The sequence below is a fragment of the Spermophilus citellus genome, assembly GCF_964194105.1.
Source record: "Spermophilus citellus genome assembly, chromosome: 7".
In the NCBI taxonomy this organism is placed as follows: Eukaryota; Metazoa; Chordata; class Mammalia; order Rodentia; family Sciuridae; genus Spermophilus; species Spermophilus citellus.
This window is the reverse complement of record NC_138188.1, coordinates 47,705,904-47,728,815: the sequence shown is the minus strand read 5'-3', so window position 1 is coordinate 47,728,815 and position 22,912 is coordinate 47,705,904. Positions and strand designations below refer to the sequence as shown.

Genomic DNA, 22,912 nt, shown 5'->3' with positions numbered 1-22,912 from the left:
AAACTCATAAATCTCACAGGTTTACATTGTGTTTCCTCCCTGTTCCCGCTTATGATCCCAGTTTGCTCAAGCATGTCCTGTGATGTGGGCAGGGTGCCCTTTCTAACAGGTCATGTGGTGAGCTCACCTGTTTACTGCATACTTTCTACTTTTCATAATCAGGCCTTAGGTTATGGGGCTGGGGTCTTTCAGTGACATTTCACCACATTCATTTTGAAGCCAGATTTAAAGATAAGTAGTTAGTGTAGTTAGGTAAACCTGGTCTAATATCAAGTAAAATCAATAATGAAGGCCATATTGAGAATGGAGTCCAGGAAAAGGGGAATTGAAAAAGTCAATATGTAAATCAATGGAAGTGTAACTGATGTGATTCTGCAATCTGTATATGGGGTAAAAATGGGAGTTCGTAACCCACTTGAATCAAAGTGTGAGATATGATATATCAAGAACTATGTAATGTTTTGAACAACCAACAATAAAAAAAAAAAAAAAAGAAAAAAGAAAAAGTCCCCAAGACCCAGAGCCCATCCCAAGGAATTGTTAATGAAGCAGCTCCCAGCAAACAAAGAGATGCTAATCCAAAAACCCTTTCTGGCCAGATTACTCCTCCGTCTGTCTGTCCCCCACCTTTTGGGCCTTCCCACCTACATTTCATCACTGCAAGATAACATAACAAAGGACAGGAATGCATGTGACAGGAATCCGGGAAATCTGAAAGTAAACCTTAGCTATAAAAAAGGGATGATCCAGCCCTTCCACAGATTCCACCTATTGGGTCCCCTTCTTCCTCCGGGGAGAAAAGTCTTTTCTGCTGTCCTTTAATAAAACTTCAAATTTCTACTCTAAACTTGCCTCGGGATGCTTCTCTGGTGTTATACTTCAGCATCGGGGAGTAAGGACTCGTCACTGGTAAACAGCGGTAACAATTTTACCCATTTTATGCTTATCTGTGTGCACATACACAGTCTTCTGAACAGATTGAGAGTAAGCTGCAGGTGGAACAACTCTTCAGTTTCTAATATCTCAGTGTGAGCTTTCTAAGTACAAGTACTTTCACAGCCACAGTACCATAATCAAAATCAGGATGTTAATGTGAACAGAAAACAAATTATTTATTCAGATTTTGTCAAGTGTCCGGATAATCTTCTTCATGGCTCAAGAAAAAAAAGTCAGATAGGAGAACTAAGTTGGCAGAATATAAAGTTAATACCCAAAACCAATGGCCCTCATATATACGAGCAGTTTGTGAACTACTGTTGGAAAAAACCGAATATACAAATCAACGAAGAATAAAGTTAACAAGAAAAATGTAAAATGTATATAAAAAATCTTTAAGACTCTCTTGAAAGATACAAAAGTAGATTTGAATGAATGGAAAGACACCCTTTTTCTTGGATATGATGATTTAAGGTTAAAAATGTCAAGTGTCCCTAAATTAATTTAGAAAGTTCAATTCTAATTTAAAAATACTAATAAATATACTAATATATATTGGGCTATACATGTTTATACCAATTTTAAATGGAAAGATAAGCAAAAATACCCAGGAAAACATTGCAAAATAAAACTCATGATGAAGGACCAGAGTTAGTCAATAAATCACAGCCTAAGACATATAAAAGAAAAAACTGTGGGGCTGATTCAGGAAGAGACAGCAAGAGTTAGGGTTAGCAAATACAAACCCATTTGGGAATTTAGTATAAGATGAAGGTGGCATCTCAGCCAAATAGAGTTGAGGCAAGTGGGAAAAGAGAAAATTTGACCTCTGTCTCATGCTCGGCAATCAACCAACAGCAAATGGATTAGGAATTGGTGAATGAATAATAAAATCATAAAAGTACTAGGAAAAAAATCATAACAAAACATGGGCAAAAATCCCCTATAATCCAGGTGCAGGAAAAAGGATTTCCTTGTTTCAAAATAACAATAACAGAATAGATTGATAGCTTTGACTACATTTGAAAACAATCCTTTCTATGGCAAAACAAGCCCAAAATATAATAAATACAAGACTCAAGACAACTAAAAACGGTGGAAAAAAACTGCAGTGAAAGATTCCTCTTGTGCTAGGACGAGGAAAGGTGCAACAACCGCTCTTCTTTATCACGGAGAAGTCGGTCTCACCACAAGGGCTAGGTGTTCCTGGGAACACAGACGCTGCTGGTTTGGTAGGTAACCAAGGAATCCCAGTGCTGAGTACTGCGCGCCCAGGCGTTGCATTCGCTGGACAGCGCTCTGAGGTTGTCTCTGGGCACCGAGGGACGCATGACTTGTTTTTGGTTACTTTACTCTCTGATTTTTCCGTTAGGCTTAGTTTTTTTTTTTTTAAATTTGTTCTACTTAGTTGTGCATGACAGCAGAATGCATTTCAATTCATCGCATACAAATGGAGTGCAACATTTCAATTCTCGGTACACGGTGTAGAGACGCACCATTCCAGCAACCAAATGCGCACCAAGGGTAATAATGTCTATCTCATTCCACCATGTTTTCTGTAGGTTTAATTTTTAATTTTCTTTTGTTTTTTTAATGGGTGATAAGGACTTACTCCAGAGCCCGCACATGCATTGTACCTCTGAGCCCCCCCACCCCGCCCAGCATTTTTATAATCAAAAAGAAACCTAAAACGCAAGTTTCTGAACTCCTAGAATCAGTGCTCTGGTTTTGCAAAGCCACGCCCCCCAAACGCCAGCCAATCACAGATACTCTCCAATAAATTCACTGGAGAGTTAACAACAATCCACTCTTCTACAGATGGTGTCAAATCCTTTTGCCTCTGAAATGCACTCCCTATCCCTGGACCCCATTCTTCCCCAGTGCACGCAGGATCAACAGCCTGCTCCACTGGGTGAGACTGTGCCTACTGACATAGCTCCTCCTTCCTGGAGGGCACAAAACCTTGTTTTGGCTTTTTCTGCTCACATATTGAATGGCTGTCTCATCATCCTTCCACACCAAACCCCAAGACTAAGATCATCATTCTGATTGCCTTGGGAGCATTATATCCTGGGCATGCAGCAGCGGAAGTAGAAACCACTTGAGGCAGTTGGAAAATAACATTTCAAGGGATGGAGTCTGTATTGTGAAACAGCCTTTCTTAAAGTGTTTCGTTATTCTTGGTTCTTGTCTTGAAAACCAGAAACTTCAGGCTGGCCTTGAGCTCTTCCTCCTGCGTCAGTCTTCCAAGAAACAGCAACTCTAGGTCCCAGACACCAGTCTGAGCTTTAAAGCTACTGAAAATCTTATGTGGGGAGCAAACTCTTGAAGTCATGAAAATAGAGATTCATTTGGCATTAAAAACCTACATGGAAGAAAATATCATAAACAAAGTCAAAAAGAGTTGCAACTCCTGCCAGCAACAAAACCAATTTCATCAATAGGGAAAAAATTTCAATAACTTATGTAAAAAAAAATGAGTAAAGATCATGAAGAGAATTCCTGGAAAACAAAATATAAGTGGCTGTAAAACATACGAAGAGATTCAACCTTCTTCAATATAATGAAGTTGCAAACTGAGTCCACACTAATATCGACATTTTCACTGATGAGATTGTCAAAGACCAAAAAAAAAAAAAAAAAAAAAAGTGCCTGATCAGGGACGCCGCGGTACCTCGGCTGCCTCGCTAATGGGCGTGTAAACACGCATAACGATCAATACAGCGTCGGGCACCAGCGCAATTTTGAAAACGCACACGTCCTTAAGCTAGCGATTCTAATTTTGGGTCGCCCCTATTGGCCAGGTCGCGACACTGCGCAACAGCAGCAGAGCTGACGCTCAGTAATCCGGCCTGCGACTACCGCAGCCCCGCGGTGCGTCACGTGGACGGGCGCAGCCCCGCGGTGCGTCACGTGGACGGGCGCGGCCCCGCGTGATCCCGGCGGTCACGTGGCCTCTCCGCCACGTGACGCGCCCGCTTCCCGCCGGCTGGCAGTGGCAGGATGGAGGAGGTCGAGGAGGCGCGGGCGCTGCTGGCCGGCGGCGCTGGCGGCGCGGGCACCGCGGGCAGACCCCGCGCGCTGCCCGCGCTGCCCGCGCTGTACGACCCGAGCCACCTGGCTCACCGGCTGGTGGTGCTGCTGCTCATGTGCCTGCTGGGCTTCGGTGAGCGCGGGCTTCGGCGGCCGCCCGTACCTATCCCCCGGCGGCCGTGCTGCGCGGGCCGGTGGGGAGCTCCGGCGCGGTGGCTTCGGAGCTAGGTCCCAGGGACGAGACGGGACGTGCGGGAGGCGCGGAGCTCTGGCTTCCGTGCTTCTTGTCGCTTCGCTGCCGTTCTGCAGAGATGCCCACCCACCCATTTGCCCATCCTGGGAAGCGATTAAAGCGGGAGCTGAAAGTTTCTGGGTTTAGGGACAGGGATCAGCAACTACCACGATAAGTTTTGAGAAATTGCCCCTACTCAACAGCTACCTTATCTTGGGTCACTTCGGTAGTATGCCTGTGCTTCAGAAGCTTAACGTGTTAACAGTTTTGTTCCTCTGAATTTGTAGGTTTGTGTATTTGGAGAGTAGATATGGGGCGGTATTTGTACCCTATTGTAGGCTGTCAGTTATTGTACCTTTAAAATAAATCCTAGTGTATGAGTATCACATCTCTCCCTACTTTTGGTCCTCCAAGAGATATTTTTAACTTGATTCTTTAGAACTCTCAGCTTTATTTTTCTTTATTCCTAGCACTGTAGTCCCCGAATTATTCGACATTAAGTATTTTGCTTGTGGAATTAGAATTTGTTTAAAATTCTGGTCTAGTCAGAACAGCTAAACCACGCTCTTCTGCTCCCAGGATAAGTGCTGACATCAGTGTTAAAGTTAGGAAACTGTCCAGTAGGTTTGTGAAATCGTCAATGTGTGTTGTTAGCTTTATATAAACAAAGTATAACTGGTTCATGAAGCTGATAATAAAACAATAAACATGATGAATGAAAATAAAATGGAAAAACTGTTGCTTGTAGCATAATTCAAGTTCCCATTATTTGCTATATGTATACACTACTACACCGTGGAACTTATTTGTGTATGACTTAGAAAATACTGGTAATAAGGAAGTGGGCCAGAAAATTTTCATAGTCTCAGCCCTGGAGCCTGTAGTATAAACATTTGAAACCATCTTAGGGTAGTCATTGCAACTTGAAATTGTTATGTGGGCACTATTGTTACTTGCAAAATGTTTTGCCTTTTCTAGGCAGCTATTTCTGCTATGACACTCCTGCTGCCCTTCAGACCCAGGTTAAGCGGGTAAGTTGATTTTTTCAGTTTTGTTCCTTTGCTTTGGAACAGTTGTAGCAGCACATCCTGGGTTGCCTGGTCTGAAAAGTCCACTAACATCTGTAGTCACCAGACCCACAAGTCAGGAAGAGTGTTCTCAAGCTGAAATGAGTTGTCACAAGAAATTAATTTATAGCATACATGTGACTTGAAATTGTTTAATACCTTAGGTAAATAATAATATCCTATTTCTACAGAATTGCCAAAATATTAGTTTTTGTTTTTGTTTCACTTTCCCGATGCTCCAACATCTGAGTGACAAATGATTTGGGGATAATGCTTTGCTTTCTTAAATGTTTTTATTGTCATTTTTTAAAAAAATATTTTTAGTTGTGGATGGACACAATACATTGATTTTAATTAATTAATTAATGGTGCTAAGGATCCAACACAGTGCCTCACACATGCCAGGCCCAGCCACAATCCCAGTCCCTTTATTGTCATTTTTAAATGTACAGTTTGAGTGTTGTCCTTGTCAGTATTCTTAGTCTGGTTTTGAACTGTAAAAATAAAGATGTTTACAGTTTCTTGGGTATTTACATTGCCTTTTTTTCTTGGTAAATTTTGTATCATTGAGCAAGTAAAATGCATAAATTGGCTCTTTGTATTTCTAGAATGAAAGAGCAAGTGTAGGCATTGTAGGTGTTGGAGGTGGAGGAGGAATGGTTGGGTGGATGTGGATGTTCTAGGGTTATCTTTTGCTAGGTGAATGCCCACTGCAGTCACTAACCAAGGAATAAGAATATAGGACCTTCAGGCAGACCAAGGCAGTCCCCACAACAGTTGTGTGTCCTGAGGTCCATGAAACCCCTCAAGTGGCAGATGGGTACAAGAAGTTCCCAGGTGTGATCACTTTTCTGGGGCAGAGGCTGTAGCTTTTGTGAGATTTCCAAGTAAGTGACTTACAAATGGTGAAGAAACTTCACAACACAGAAAGAAGAAAGCAACCTCTTTCTCTTTTACCTTTCATTTGTTAGCTGCTAAACCTAACTGTTTGGAAAAAGAGGGTTCTATTTTCTTTCCATATAGGATATGCAGGTGAATACCACGAAGTTCATGCTGCTGTATGCCTGGTACTCTTGGCCCAATGTGGTTTTGTGTTTCTTGGGTGGCTTTTTGATAGACCGAGTATTTGGAATACGGTAAGCTTGGGGAAAAAAAATCTTACCTGTGGGTAAATCTCACCTGGTTATTAGGAAAATGCAGGGCTAGGTTAAGGTATTTCTAGAAAGAACCAAATAGACTTTGCATATTGACTGATATAATCTGCTTGAGTTTTTAAAAAATGTCATTTAAATCCCTGGAACTGGTGTTTGAAACTTCCATGTACTTCAGTTAAGGTCAGGGCTAGCAGAGGCTGCTGGTGGACGAGGGTAACTCAGTTTTCAGTTAAATTATGCTCACACTTCACATCAGACACACCAGGGTTGGACCCCCTTGCTGCCGCCTGCTTAGCTTCCTGACTGTTGCTGAGCTTCTGTTTTCTCATTGTTAAAACATGGGTAATATCCTGCTTTGTGAGAGGTGGCTGCACCATGTTGGGCATAGGTGGTGTGGGGTGTGGACTTCCTCGGCTGTGTGGGTTTTATGTTTGTGCCTTGGTGTCGACTTTTTGTGATTGCATTAGATGCTGAAGAGGGAGCAGCACTGTGAGCTCTGCCATTCTCATCCTTGCAATTGTGTGTGGTTTGGTGACTGCAGTGGTGACTTGGATCCACTGGGGGTATTTCCAGAAGGCAGAGAGGAAGGTGATGGAGCATATTTGAATCTGTGTCTGATGGATACAGACTGAAGAAGCTGAGTGTTTAGATCCGGGGGCTGATTTGAAAATTTCTGAAAAGTTAGGGTCTGAAGCAGGAGTTAAATGTATTTTACTTAGTCTCAAGGGGTAGAAGGGGCTTGAATTTTTAGGGGAGCACATTTCACTTAGTTTGACAAAGAGCTTACTTGGTCAGGGTGACAGTGATGTACGCTGTCTTGGAACCATGGTGAATCTTGTACTAGGGAACATTTAGCTGAACATGATGTGGCCGTCTCACAAAGTGCTGGAGAGGGATTTAAGTTTCAGAGATGCAGTTTACTTGTATGACCTTTAAGGGCTCTTCTAATGGCGGCATTTCTAATATTTCTCTGGGGAAACATTAATCATTATTCAGACTTGGGTGGATATTGGATTTGTAATGGTATTAACATGGTTAATATGTGTTGTTTTAAAACTAGTTTTTAGTTATCAGGAATTATAACCACTTAAAAATTACTGTAGAATTCTTGGAATCAGTCCTAAATTCTTAATAGAAATTTTATAAAGAATTTCCATGTTTAAATAGTTTTGACCTGGGAACTTCTTTATGGTAATGGCTTAAACTAATATATGCCATATAAAAGCCTCTGGAAGCTCCTCAGAAGTCCAGACTTCTGTAAATAGCATTTAGCTGGGAGAGTTGTGGACTTTAGAGGGAGATGAGCACTTCATTGCTCTTTCTGTGGAGAGATGCAGAGTGGATAGAGGAAATCAGAAAGAATGAGTAGTAAAGGAATCTGTGATTACTAATGTTAATGTAAGAAGAAATTAAAACTTTTACCCCCTCTTTCTCAAACGGATGGGGCACAATTATTTTTAGCTGCTTTGTTTGCATAGGACAGGTAAGGCCAATGTATTTATTATTTATTTGACAGTGATTTTTTGAATTCTTGTCTAATTCCACTGGCAAAGATGTGTTTAATGAAATGTCTAGCATACTCAAGCAAGGCCCATAAATATCTAAGTCTAAGCTTTGAAATACATGTTCATTAGCATTTTAATTTCACAAATTTATTAAGGAGGATAGTATAACTATTATAGAAGTTAAGATTTATTGTTTCTCTTGAGTACTTTTTTTTATTCAGTCATTATTAAATTTTACATTCTAGGTGATTTTTGCTCTGGGTGCAATAGTTAATGCTTTTTGGCTGATGGAATTTGGAAGATTTGTGTTTGGGTAAGTTTGCATAATTTTATTTATCTTAACATTTATTAAGGATTTTTTTCTTTTGGTGCCGGGAATTGAACCCTGGATCTTGGCACATGATCTACCAGTGAGTTACACCTCCAGCCTCTTAGTAAGAGTTTAAAATATATATTATGGTTCTTCTGAGGAGTCATTTCTAATCCTTGAAATGTTGCCTCTGTACACGTAAGATTCTTCCTCAGTTGTCTCACTTTCCTTTAAAATAAGCAGCAGTTTTTCAAGTTGTGGTTGGCCCCGTGTCAGTTTGAAGTTAACTGCTGCTCCAGAGTGACTTATCCCCAGGCTTGTTTGCCTGTTCTGCTGTGTTGAACCCTCACTCAGGAAAGCATAGGCCGTTGGTTTCTGGGGTGTGGTCCTGGATGCCTTGCTGTTTTCTGGGGGTGTGCAGGTCCCTTTGCTCCCTGCCCAGGAGCTGTGCAGAAGCAGGATGCCCTGAGAGTCTATTTAGCAAGCCCGTTCAGCGTCATTCCTGGGCTTCCTGCCTCGAGAGGTGCAGATGACAAGTTCCTTTGTCTTTAACATGACTTACTCTAGCTTTCACCAGCACCAGGGATGTGTGGCCATGGGTGACAAACCCCCACAAGTGCTCTGAGGGAGAGGGAAGGAAGCAGAGTGTACATAGGAGTGGTCAGGGGATTCAGAGACCCGGCTGTGCTCAGAAACATCCTGAAGGATGATGTGCGTCATACAGGAGTCACAGTTTGGTTACCAGAGGAGATGGGAAGCGTGTTGGGGCATTACAGAATGGTGAGGCAGGCTCATTCCTAGGCTGTGGAGGAGATGGAGGTCCAACTGGGCTTCGAGGTGTAGCGGTGAGCGTGTGGAGCTTAAGTTGAAGCACAGGAGGGAGGACAGGGGGACTGTGCAGTGAGACTGGCCAGAGAGTGCACTTCCGCTTCTACAGGGTGTGGGCCAGTCTCCTGCCACAAGTTTTATACAGGGTACAAGGTGATCCAGCAAGCCAAGCTCCCTGTGCTGCTTGTCCTGGTTGTCCATGCAGCCTTTAAGATGACGCCAACACAGCAGTAAAGCATCCGCTTCACTGTGCTCGGAATTCGGGCTGGGTGCAGTATGGATGGTGTGTCTGTGCCCTCCCGTCTGGAGCCTCTGAGACCCGTGGAGGCTGGGGCTGGTGTCACCTGATGCTGCTTTCTCATGGGCTGGGACGAGAGGAGGACTCCTGACTGGAGCACCAACACGTGGCTTCATGTGGCCTCTGGGTGGCTGGCTTTCTCCTGGCACAAGTGTAGGTAGCCTCCTAGAGTGGGCAGTGGGTGTCAGCTTTTAGGACCTGGCTGGGGTACTGGGGCCGCAATGTGTCACTCCCACCACAGGCTGTTGGTTGAAACATAGGCCCACCTAGATGCAGCAGAGGGGATAGGGACCCTTGTTTTGAAAGAAGGTGTGTCAGAATTGATAGCTGTGGTGTTTCCTTAAAAGTTGTGACTTCTCTTCTTTTTCCTGCTTTTAGGATTGGTGGGGAGTCCTTGGCAGTTGCCCAGAACACATATGCCGTCAGTTGGTTTAAAGGCAAAGAATTAAACCTGGTATTTGGACTGCAGCTTAGCATGGCTAGAATCGTAAGTATGATGATGGTAACTGCTTAGAAATCACAGGGTGACATGTGCTCTTGGGTAACAGATGTGGCATTGATTTTCATATATTTCTCTAGGCCACAGTATAGCATTTACTTTATTTTAAATGAGGCATTTCTAACCCTATTTAGTTAGTAAACCATCTAAAATGACCACGTGAATGTTCGTTAGTTCAGTGTCTGAGCACGGGGATGATCTTGGGTTTGTTGTCTTGATTTATTATCATTTTTTGCATCCCTGCTGTGAAGGCTCTGCACAGGGCCAAGCAGGTTCTGCTGGCTGAGATGGGAGGCCCCATCCCTCTGTGCCGAGGCACCCCCTGCCTGCACCTCCATGAAGTGCAGCTACACGTGGCAAGGAGCCTCCTTCCTGAGCAGCTTCTGCTGTTGTCCCCGCTCTGGCCTTCTGTGCCCTCCACCTGCCACAGCACGTGGCTTATGTGAAGACGGTGCTTAAGTTCTTGGTCAGAGGCATCCATTTCCTGTGGTTGTCTAAGCTATGTGATGTGAGTCCCGGTGACCTCACTGGTGTGATGCTTGTCTTGCTTACTTACAAGCCTAGACATTGGAATCCAGGAGTGGTTTGGTCTGGTGGGTGCCAAGGCTGCCCAGGGGACTTCACGGTTTTATTAATGCATCCTAGAAGATGTTCCAGCATTCCTGAGTCATGTTAGGGTTTTTTTTTTTTTCCCAATAAAGTCTTATGAATAGAGGAGTCAAAAAAATATTCTTGCCATTAAAAAACCAGACTTCCAAAGACTAATAGTATGAAGAAATCCAGTATAAAAGTCTTTACAGGGGGCTGGGCTGTGGCTCAGTTGTAGAGCGCTTACTTAGCATGTGTGAGACACTGGGTTCGATCCTCAACACCGCATAAAAATAAGTAAATAAAGGTGTTTTGTCCATCTACAACTAAAATTTTTTTTAAAAAGTCTTTACTGACTATGTTATCATTTATGTGGCTGTGTACATGCAGGTTCTTTCTAGTCAGTATTGCACATAGTTCTGTATTCTGACGTTCTCCCTATGAAACTCGTCTACTTCTCTTAGGCCTGGGGACTGGGGATGACAGAGTCACAAGGTTTGTTGGGGCCCTGAGTACTGTTGAGACACAGGTCCACATCCTGTCCAGAGACGCTGGCCTCCCTATTGAGGGATAGGAGAGGGTCTTTTGTTGACAGTAGGGCTATCACTGCCTTGAACAGCCCTTTTATCACTTTGATAAAATACCGGAATAGTATTTCAGTTTGTAACGCCTTGAGTTTGTCTTTCCACGTTTTCTCAATTTTTCTACAAGCACTCTCAAAAGCTTCATTATATGTCTTGCACAAGTCAGGATATGTCTGTGGCAGTTGTTGAGTAACTTCTCAGAAAAGAAAATAGTTCACTGAGCAGGACTTGTTCTTCTTGACTCTGTTGTTACCAGGGACCACCAGGGTCTCTGCGTCCTCATACCCTATTGGTACTCCTGGGGCAGCATCCAAGGAGCCCTGAGTTCCTGGAGGGAGGCTGGGAGTTCTGGGACCTAGGGCGAGAGCTGTGGGGAGTGGTGGGGAGGCTGGAGAAGGTGGGGAGCCGGGCCTTGGCAGCCCCTCTGCTTCAGCCAGGGCTATTGATGTCATCTGGTTTACGTATTTGGGGGCTGTGTGAAGCCATTGGAGGTGAAAGGAATTGATGGTGTAGAGGATAAAGGAGCTCTTCCACTGCATTATGTGATTTTCCTTGGTAACTTGTTGCTTTTAAGCTTATTATTCCAACAAGTGCTCGTTGAGGACTCGGCAAGCCCGGCTCTGAGATGGTGGGTGAAGTGGTGTGGGGCAGCGTCTCTGAGGAGCTGGAACTGCAGTGCTGGTGGAGCAGGGTCCACTACCTCATTTCCCAATGGAGTCCTGCCATTGACTGCATTTTGTAAGAGGCAGCTGTGTGAGATCTGTGGCTGTATTTGTTGGGACGTGGTCATTTCTGTCTCTAGCATCGTCCACTGCCAGCATTTGGCACGAGGGCTCTCTCTGGGCTCCAGGATGCGGCAGTCTCAGTCTCCTCTTCCTTTCTGTGCATTCTTCTCCACTCTCTTGGTGGCCCCCATAGCTGGGGTGCCCTGGGCATGATCTTTGGATGCCTTCTCTTGGCATACTCCAGCCACGGTGATCCTGGTGTTGATGGCTGACCCATGGTGATCCTGGTGTTTCCTCCCCAGACTTCTCCTCTCTCCTCCTCACATCCCTGTGGTCTCGGACATTCCAGGCAGACTCCTCTCGGCTGTGCACCAGCTATCCCACCTGTATTGCTTTTGCCAGATGTCCTGGGCTCCCTCCCCAATGGTCTGCTCCACTGTCACAGTCAGTCTCAGCCAGGCCTCCTCCCACAATGCGGTATCCTCCTTTCCCGCTTTATTTATTTAAGTACCTGTAACTATTTAGTGTACATTTTTAACCCTGTTAAAATGTAAGCTTCATGAAAATTAGACATTTTTCTATTGTGTTCTTTATTATATTCCTGAACAATGGCTGACATATAACAGGGACTCAGAAGTTGCTGAATGAGTAAATAAGTGGTGACAATTTCTGCTGTAACTTTTACTGTTCACTTTAAGGATATTCAGAGGAAGGACACCCCCTGGCCCCCCATATTTCAGTACCAGGAATAGCTGTGCTTTTCCTTAGCTATGGTATAGTTTTGTCTTAGGAACTCTGAATTTTATAACTCGTCTCATTTTTGTTTGGTGCTAGGAAGTTGTAAGTGTATTGTGTATTTTGCATACTTGCATTTTCTAATAAATTAGCATTTTGTGTACGTGTAGCAACTTTGTGGCTTTATTTGTTATTTTCTTACATTAAGAAAAATATTTCCTGTTTAACCTGAGTCCGAATTATACTCATTTCTTATAATTAAGCTACCTCAAATTCTTTTTTCCCCAAGCGAGGCAGATGTATAAATATTCAAAAGTTCTGTTTTGTTTGTTTGTTTGTTTTTCTTTTTTTCCTTTAGGGAAGTACAGTGAACATGAACGTCATGGGGTGGCTATATTCTGAGATTGAAGCTTCGTTGGGTTCTGCTGGTCACACAACCCTTGGGTTCACACTTATGGTTGGTGAGTGGATCCTGATGTCCCACAGCTTGTCACTCCTGGAAGCTTGTCACAGGCGGTATTGTGGCAGAGAGGAAAACTACCGGGTTAGTGTCCAGCCACGTCAGTTGTGATTTTGCTCCACAGTCTGAGAATTCTTTGACCTAACTAGAAGTAACAGTCATGTGCCCTCTTTGTATTTTGATTTCTATTTTCTAAAGGGAGGGTCTTATTCCTCCTTATGTATATTCAAAGAGAAAGCCTACAGGCTGAGAGCAGGCAGGAAATTTATTCTCCAAGGTGCTTAGAGCAGAAGGAAGACAGTCAGAGTGTCGGAGAGCTTGGAGATAGATCTAGTATGTTATTGATGGTTAAAAATCCACCAATGTGGGAGACGGGAGCCTGAGTTTTGATGCTGGCTCTAAATAGTTCTAACTAATTCTGTAGCCTGGGTCAAGAAGGTTAATCATTTGTGTCTCAGTTTTCTTTTCTAAAAAATTGTGGTAGGTTACAAAACTGTATAGGTCACTCTTGCCACTAATTTTCTTAGCCAAGGCTCAATGGTGTTAGTTACTGGGTGGGTCTCTGAGCAGCGTTTGAAGTTCTCTGGATCCACCTCCTGTGCTTTTTCTCTGAGAGTGGCTTTGTCTTGCTGAGCCCCACAGTGTGGATGTGTCGAGACCTGCGGCTTGATGGTAAAAGCCTTGTGTCCAATATTTGCTTATCTTTTGTTCCTTATGGCTAACACACTGTGGTTCAGTTGAGAAATGGCTGAAATGGGCTACATGCAGACGTGGGCTATTCCTGGGCTATATGTACTGTTAAAGGGATAGTGGAGGACATTCCAGCGGGCAGACCTCTATAAAGACTCCCTTTTCCACACCCTCCCCTGAAGTCTTTTGCCTTCACCAGAGCTCCTTTTTTACTTCCAGATGCTCTTCAGCATCTCACTAGTGTCTCTGTGATGGGAATTTTAGAGTCAGAAAAGATCCAAGCCATCATCAAGTCAGAGCCTCTTGTTTTACAGGTGGGGAATTGAAGCCCAGAGGGGTTAGGTTCTGGGTTAGGTTCTGTTGGTGCCAGCAGTGGAACCCATGTCTCCTGACTGTCATTTCAGCTGTTTCTCAACTGGATTACAGTGTGTTAGCCAGTTGAAGATGAAAGATTCATTTATTTCACTAAGCCTCTTCCTAGAATTCTTCTTGAGATGCATAAGTGTCACTGAGTCTGTCCTGATTTATTTTGATGACGTGAGGTCAGCACTAGTGGAAATGCTGAGCTTGCAGGAAGGAAAGCCCCGAGGGAGATGTGCCTGGGAATGTGGGTCTGTGGGTGCTAGGAGTGGGCTGCATAGTCTGCACCAGGAGAAGAGGTGGCTGGGTCCTTGGTGCCTGTCGGCAGCTGGTGCTTAGGCTGACTTTGTCCAAGACTCACTTGCTAGCTGGCTGTCAGCTTCCACCAGGCTGTCCTGTGCTGTGCAGGACTGGACGATTTCCAGCCTTGTGCTGGGAGAGTGAAGTTCAGAAACTGCTGTTCCTTGGGCACTTGGCGCAAGCACTTCTTCCACTGTCAGGGTGGGTCCTGGGCTTTCCTCATTCCCCTTCCCTTTGACTCGCTGCACTATCGATCAATGTGTTGCTTTTCAGGAGTCTCCAGTCTGCTCGTTTTGAGATCTCCTTTTTTTTTTTTTAAATTTAGGGGGTATAACATGTATCCTTTCACTAATCTGTGCCTTGGCCCTTGCTTATTTGGATCACAGAGCAGAGAGAATCCTTCATAAAGAACAAGGAAAGGGCTGGGGATGTGGCTCAAGCGGTAGCGCGCTCGCCTGGCATGCGTGCGGCCCGGGTTCGATCCTCAGCACCACATACCAACAAAGATGTTGTGTCCGCCGAGAACTAAAAAAAATAAAAATATTAAAAAAAAAAAAAAAAAAAAAGAACAAGGAAAAACAGGTATGTCTAAATGGCAGGAGATTGGGCTCTGGGGAATCGTGGCTTTTCTTGGTTGTTGGTGATACCAGGGATTGCACCACTGGGTGCTATACCACTGAGCTACAGTCTTGGTCCTTTTTATTTTGAGACGGGGTCTTGCTAAGTTGCTCAGGCTGGCCTTGAACATGAAATCTTCCTATGTCAGCCTCCTGAGTAACTGGTATTATAGCTGATGTTTACAATGCAATAAGTTCCCAGCAGGACTAGTACATATGTTTTATTTTCTTGTCTATTTTCCCTTGTCTCAATGTTTAGATACTTTTCCCCCTCTTAACATTTGACAGAATTTGCAGTCTTAGTTTTAGTTTTTATATTTGTGAAATAGTTATTGTTTCAAGAAGAGAGGAGGAAGGAAGGTAGGTGCCTATCTTGCTTTCTGCTTTCCCTTATTTGTAAGTTATCTCAGAGGTGGTATTTATCTAATTTTCTAGAATTTTTTTTGAACTGAATTGCAAAGATTAAACATATAATAAAAAAATTCTTGATTACAGATGAAAACTCCTGTGATAGAATTATGCTCATGGCCTCTTCCCTTGCTTCTTTAAGGTGAAGTTATTAAGTTGACTGATATAAAGGACTTCTCCTTACCTCTGTGGCTGATATTCATCATCTGTGTCTGCTACCATGTTGCCGTGTTCCCTTTTATTGGTCTGGGATAGTGAGTATTCTCTAGTATTCCATTTTTTTTTTCTGGCTAAATTATAGGAAGCTCAATTATAAATATGTTTTTTAAACCTTCTTTGGTTATAATTTATATTTATACAGGAATTGTTTCCTATCCTGGGCTGTCATGGATTTTAGTGTTGGTTTAATACTTTTGTTATTCTTTTGAAGAAAAATAACAGTTTTTGACACATAATACTGATTTTTTTTTTTTTTTTTTTTTTTTGGTACTGGGGATTGAACCCATGGGTGCTTAATCACTGAGCCACATCCCCAGCCCTTTTAAAAATTTTTTTGAATTTTGAGGCAGGGTCTCACTAAATCATTTAGGACCTTGCTGAGCTGCTGAGGCTGGCTTTGAACTTGTGATCCTCCTGCCTCAGCCTCCCATGTTGCTGGAATTACAGGTGTGCGCCATGATGCCTGGCCTTAGTAGTTGATTTTGAAATAGTCTTTGATTCCTAATACTGATGTTTTACTTGATTTTGAACTAGTATTCCTTTTGTTTCCCTTTATCCCTTGATGAGGAGGTGGTTATTGGGATTGAGGACCACATACTGATGTGTTGTGATTGGGTCCTGCCATTTGCTAGGACTGTAATTCTTTCCGACTTAGATTCGAGTCTCAAAGCGAGTTCTTCTTTAGCTTCGCTCCTTTTTTATTGATAGCTGCTTAAACAGAGCAATATGTGAGTTTGATGAGTGTAAAAGGATGTATTTATAACCTTTAAGTTTATGTTCTCATTTTAAATAATTTGAAACAAGGATCTTATTTATCAGAGAACCCACTTAGTATTGCCTTTAAGGAAAAAAAAGCATCCTTAATTCCTTGTAGCAGTGTATTTGGGTTTCTGAAAATCTGTGTGGACTGCCCACAGCATAGGTAGAAGGGAAAAAAATTGGCATTGCATTTGAGGAAATGAAATGTTTCTATAAGTACTTACACTTCAGTAGATTGCTCAAATATCAAATAAGCTGGGAAAATTATTTCAAAAATGGTTTATTAAACTTATTTTCATTCACCTTTATTTTGTCTTTTGTTTTTAAAAAACAGTATTTCTCTCTAATATGCTTTTTTTTTTTTTAAATTTTAGAGTTTTCTTTATAGAGAAATTTGGATTTTCTCCTCAGAAAGCAAGTGCAGTTAACAGGTACTTAGTTAATTCTGTAAGAGCTTCTGCAGGTCTTAATAAACAAATGTTATAAGAAGCAAGAAGGGTGTATGTGACCCAGTAGCACATGTGAACCCGAGATGGAATTGGGACTGTAATCCTGAGGGCCCACCTTAGTATTTATGGCAAGCCAGAGAATTCTGAGATTACTCTTTATGTTCTGTTTTCTTTTTTTAAAATTAATTAATTATTACGTTCTGTTTTTATGATGGTCAGTTTAGAAAAATGCTACATTAAGTGTTAGGAGTTGCATTGCCTAGTATTTTGGGGACTTCTTGGACTTTCTCTTCAGCTGTGCTGCACTTCACTGACTGTTGTGTTCTCTGGGCAGTGTCGTGTACATCATATCAGCACCCATGTCCCCGATATTTGGGCTCTTGGTGGATAAGACAGGGAAGAACATCATCTGGGTTCTTTGTGCGGTGGCCACCACTCTCATGTCCCACATGATGCTGGCTTTCACCATGTGGACCCCTTGGATCGCTATGGTAATGCCATTGGGGGCCGGGCTTCAGCGAGGACTCCTTTGGGTCCATGTCAGGAGCATGTTTAGCAAGCTCCTCTGGTGTGATTGATTTCAGTTTGTGCAAATTAATTATTTTTTTCAAGTGTAATTATTGATTATTAATTCATGAGTTTTTAGTTCATTTAACTTATTTTTATAGGACGATTTCATCTCTGAAGTAGAATTTGAAGTAGAGTAGCCTTAAGAAAGGCGAAACGCTAGTTATTTCCTTTCCTTTCTTAAGCATCATTCAAAGAAGCCCTGCCATCAAAAGTAGCAACACCCATACCTGCCCAGTGTCTATTCTTCCACCTTTAATTCTGGGCAGGTAAGAAAGCAGTAGTAAATTCACAATCCTTATTGCTGCTTTTCATTCACATTGTCATTTTTAAGACCTCAGGCCCAAGTGCTGCCTCTCTGATCTGTAGATACAGGAACCTCTGGCGCATAAATGCTCAAGCTGGTGGTGAAGATTGTACCGCAGAGCGTTCCTACAGGGCATTCCTGTCCCAGGGATGGAGATGCTGCTGCAGAGCCTTTGCAGTTACCATCCAGGTGGATGTTGTGAAGCTGCTCCAGTAACTTCTGCCCGTTTATTACTTTATTGTTATTATTATTATTTTGTGGCTCTGGGGATTAAACCCACAGGTGCTCTACCACTGAGCCACTTCCTCAGCCCTTTTCATTTTTTATTTTGAGATAAGCTGTTTAGGGCCTTGCTAAGTTGCTGAGGCTGGCCTTAAACTTGCCATCCTCCGGCTTCAGCTTCCCCAGCTTCTGGGATTACAGGTGTGCACTACCATGCCTGGCTCCCATTTATAACTCTAAAACCTCACCAGTAATACACAGACATGTCTGTTTTCCTTGCCAGCATGGGAAGTTGGCATTATTTTAATGTTTACCAGTCTGATAGGTAAAAGTGATACCTATTTAAACTTAAATCATAAAGTTAAAGTCAGCATTAGGTGATGTCTAACAACCAGTGGTTGGTGGCTCTCTGCTCCACCTCCTAGGTGTGACTGATGGCCCTGGAGGCAGGATAGTGGACTGTTGACATATGTTGCCTCAATTGCCTAATATGTAACCTTAGCGAATACTGGAAAGTAGCTTGGCCGGAACATCAGTAAGAGCTGTTTTCTTATTAACTGTATTTTCTTGCAGGTCCTTGCCTGCAGCCAGGCCCCAGCCAGCTACGTCTGCAGACAATACCACGACTAGCAAAAGGGGTTAAGACAGTGTGTAGCTTGACACTAGAGAGAGAAATGGGTAGTGGATGGGTTGGTGCCTTTGAGTGAATTTGAGTCTAATCACAGTAAAATTTCCTTGAATGTTTTTATATATTTAAGTTTCTGTGTCAGTTTTGCTAAACTGTATCAAAGGAAATGACCTTTTGGCTAATGGAAACTCTTCCTTTCCCCGGCTTCTGTAGTGTCTTCTGGGACTCTCCTATTCATTGCTTGCCTGTGCATTGTGGCCAATGGTGGCATTTGTCGTTCCTGAACACCAGCTGGGAACTGCATATGGCTTGTGAGTATAGTATTGACACATTCGGCCATTTATGTCTTCTTCTGCTGAGTCATTTTAATTATTGTAAAACTCTGATTCTTGGATCAAGCTATCAAAGGCTTCTAGGATAGCTCTGAACCCAGTGGTAGCTCGAAGAGTCCCTTAATCTACTTAGGATACTGTGGTGGCCCCAAGAGCTCAAGGTCTCCAGCAGGAGCTGCTGTGAGCTAAGCTGTAAGAGGTCATTGCTGACCCTGCCATCCCCTGCCCACCATCCAGAGCCTCTCAAGAAGTTGAGCCCCATGGTGGCCCCAGAAGGCAGGAGGGGCAGCTGCACCTATGGCTGGTGCACACGGAGCCCTTTGCTTGGGTATGAAGGAGTTCAGTACCTTATGCACTTAGGAGGCAGGCTCCCTTACCTTTGAGCAGATGGTCTTGTAGCAGAAGTAGTTATGGGAGAAGGAAAAAGTCTGTCCCATCATCCCCCTGGGAACATCTTTTATCATTGATAGCATGTGGCTGGCAGGAGGTGCTGGCTCTGTGGAGACTGCAGAGTGAAGTGTGCTTTTCTGTTTCTCAACGACAGCATGCAGTCCATTCAGAACCTGGGGCTGGCCATCATTTCCATTATTGCTGGCATGATACTGGATACTTGGGGATATTTGTTTCTAGAAGTTTTCTTCGTTGCCTGTGTTTATTGTGAGTATATCATGTGATGATATTTTTATCCTTAGGTTTTATTATTGCTGTTCTTTGTCTCCATCTCTGAGACTGAATCTCTAAAACCTTGCTCAGATTTGCCCAGTTCTTAGCCTGTGTATGAGAGTTTCACAGCTGTCGACTCTCTGGTCCCCTCTTGGAAGATTCCTGTCTATGAAGGCATCAGTGGAATCTGCTTTGTGTTCTGTTTTAAATATTCATGGTTTAAAAACAGTTTTCTCTTTTCAAGTAAAAGGGTTTGGAGGGTCCCTGAATGTATGCATAGTACAGTGGTTTTGGGGTGAGTGCTCATGGTTCATTTATTAGGCTGTTTTAAGTTGCTTTTATTTTCAGTCTGTCATTTAAGGTTTAACCTGTAATCAATCGTTCATTGGTTAAAAATAAAAAGTATTAGGAAACTGTTGAAAAACTATAAAAATAAATCAACATTTTCCATTGATAATCTTTATCATATACAGTAAATTGTATTTATCTGAAAATGTCTTCTATAACCTATCAAGTTTCATTCTTCATTGATGTATTTAAAATGATAAATCATGGTGATGATTTTAGCAAATTGTTAGCATCTGCAGCAGTAGAAACCATGCTTGAGTATTTGCATGTAATTGCTTATGAGAAGCCTGGAGTTCATTTTATTATCATAATTTTAGAAATAAGTGCATCAAATTTTAAAAATTCATCATTTGTTTTTTAACAGTGGGTCATTTAAGAATTCAGCATGAGGTCATGAGGTGTTTTGTCAATTTTTAATGCTGCAGCATGTGGTTTAATTTCAGTCCACAGTTCAACATACATTTGGGTCTCAAACCAAACACTATGCCATTTAAAAAGTGCTTCTTTGCCATATTAATTTAAAGTAAATTGAACTGCTTGACTTGGAAAAGGAAAAGCCAGCCCTCACTTTTGAGATCCTCCTGGCCCCAGGAGTCTGGTGACTGTGTCTTCATGTATAGTTATTTCATTTCTAAAATGCACACAGTGTCTTCAGGTTTAAAATCCCCAAGGGACTACTTCTGTTTGGAATTCTGTAAAATGGTAAGCAATCTAGGGGCTGGCAGCAGCTTGGAAAGTTCTGGAAGGACTAGCATTTAGAGAGAGAAGGAGGTTGGGGCAGCCTGGGGTCATGGTCCCCCCCCCCCCCCCGTGAGGTGGTCTCACTGTGACATGTTCATATGTGCACATAGCATGGTTTGGTCTGTTTCATTCCCTTATTCTCCCCACTGAACTCCCTGCATCCCCTTTCCCTACTTTGTTCTTCCTCTAATCTCCTTTCTATTTTATGAGAACCCCCCTTTTCTCACTAGCTTCTACATATGAGATACATCATTTGACCCTTGACTTTCTAGATCTGTCTTATTTCAGTTTGCATGATGTTCTCTAGTTCCATTCATTCACCAACAAATGTAATTTCATTCTTTGTAGCTGCATAAAACTCCACATTTTCTTTATCCATCCATCTGCTGATGGGCACATGGGGTTAGAGTTAAACTTGTCTTTCAGGCCTTGCCGTCCTGGCTGAGTAGCAGCCAGTTCTCATGCAGAAAATGCTGTGTGACTTATATTTAGTGCTTTTAGAAAAACCCAATAATGAGACTTTTTAATTTTTTAAAAAGCCAATTAATAAAGATTTGATGAATCTGCATTTTGTAATTACATAGAGATTATTAAGAAGAAATACTTAGTTTTAAAAGATCCTGTTTCTTCTTTTTTTTTTTTTTTTTCACTCCTAGTGTCACTTTTATCTGTGGTCTTACTTTATTTGGTGAATCGTGTCCGAGGTAAGAAGTGGTATTTTTTTCTCAAGCTCCTGTGGGACAAGCTCTTATGGGTCATCGTGTGGGGTCCCTGGGTTGTCTGCACACCTTTTGTAGGCCAGTGTTTTCATTGATTTAATAGTCTTGGAAACACATTTGATTATGTCGCATTATTATGTATTCTGGACTTGCATGTTTATTAAAATGGCTGTCATTTTGGAATATAAAGTCTTAGATGTTATTATTACATGAACAAAAATATGGCATTTAAAATATAACCTAAACCATTATGTGTTGCCATCCTATATTTTTAAACAATAAGAAGTAGACAAATTTGTAGCTGTAGTTTGCATTTTAGAGTCAAAAGTGTTTGGTTTATAATTGGAAATACAGATTTTCCTTTTGCTAATGCATATCAGTTCAACGTAGATTAGTGCTTTTCTGTTCTTTGTAAGACTTTGATGTTGCCTTTGCTGCTGACGGATGCTATGTGCTCAGCAGAATGTAATATACCTGCTGTCTAAATAGTTTCAGGTCATGTCCTTTACTTTCTCTTAATTTTCACTATTACTGAATATTGACATAATGTTTCAATTAATAAAATCTGAAGCAATACATTATTCCAAATTTAAAGATAAAAACTAAAATTAAGGATTATTTATATCACATAATAATTCTGTTTTTTCTCTCATACCTTTTTATATTACTTAAAATAAGGTTTGTCTATGCAAATATTTGCACGGATGAATTTTACTTATAATATTTGAATGAAAAGATTCTGTGTTTGTGTTTTAGATGGGAACCTAAATTATTCTGCAAGAAAAAGGGAAGAAATGAAACTTTCTCATACTGAGTAAGTGTGAAAAGGGAGAAAATTGTCTTTATTTATTTATTTTTGTCTTTTCCTCTCTGGAGTTGGGGATCCAACCCGGGCTCCGTGAATGTTAGGCAGCGCTCTACCACTGAGCTGCAACCCCGCTGAGTTGTCTTTTATTTTGAAAGTCTTAAATATTAGCATTCTATTTCAAGTTATTGGGTTTAGAATTCTAATATTTAGTCTCTCTTGAGAGCTGACAGTTATATCTGGAACTATGGGGACAAAATTCCTGTTTCAAAAAAAATTAAAAAGACCATCACAGCAGCTTAATTAAGAATAAAACATGATTGGGCTGACCTTGCCTTCTGGCAGAGAGAGGGGTAGTTCTTGAGTGGCAGAGGAAAGGCTTGGCCCTGAGTTCCTGGGCGCGTGTACTCTTCCCGTCTCCCAGATACTTACCTTTGCTTAAGTGGTTAAGGTAATTTTTCATCTTGTTCTGGTATCAGCATGTGACTCTGTTCTCAGACTCTTTGGAACAGACTAAGTATATAGCATGGAGTTTGAGTTAATTTTTTCTAAGTTTACTAAAACAGTAATTCTATTTCTTGTTATTTCTGATTTTTAGACACTATTTTTTTATGATTTAAACTCTTTATTTTAAATGCATATGCCTTAAAATTAGAAGTCTTGTGACTTGAATAGATCGAAGTCTTATAGAACAGGTTATTTTGGGGGAAAGGTGGGATTTTGGCCATATTATCAAATTTACCTCTAACGAAGTAATTCTACTTCTAGAAATACATCTGAAGAAAATAATCAGATGCTGGGGGTGTGGCTTAGTGGTAGAGCAC

General features: G+C 42.0%; 1 protein-coding gene across 1 annotated transcript; it reads left to right on the top strand.

The window, feature by feature from the left end:
* Positions 1-3,939: 3,939 nt before the first annotated feature.
* Positions 3,940-22,101, top strand: LOC308652620 (lysosomal dipeptide transporter MFSD1-like; the record flags this gene model as incomplete). The annotated part of the gene is given in 15 exon segments (XM_081300594.1): positions 3,940-4,102; positions 5,180-5,232; positions 6,292-6,404; positions 7,863-7,905; positions 8,173-8,240; positions 9,742-9,850; positions 12,853-12,955; positions 14,630-14,734; positions 15,472-15,581; positions 16,683-16,738; positions 17,091-17,247; positions 18,694-18,791; positions 19,357-19,469; positions 21,221-21,268; positions 22,040-22,101. Coding segments are annotated over 15 exon segments (1,401 nt in total).
* Between the last annotated feature and the right edge of the window lie 811 nt (positions 22,102-22,912).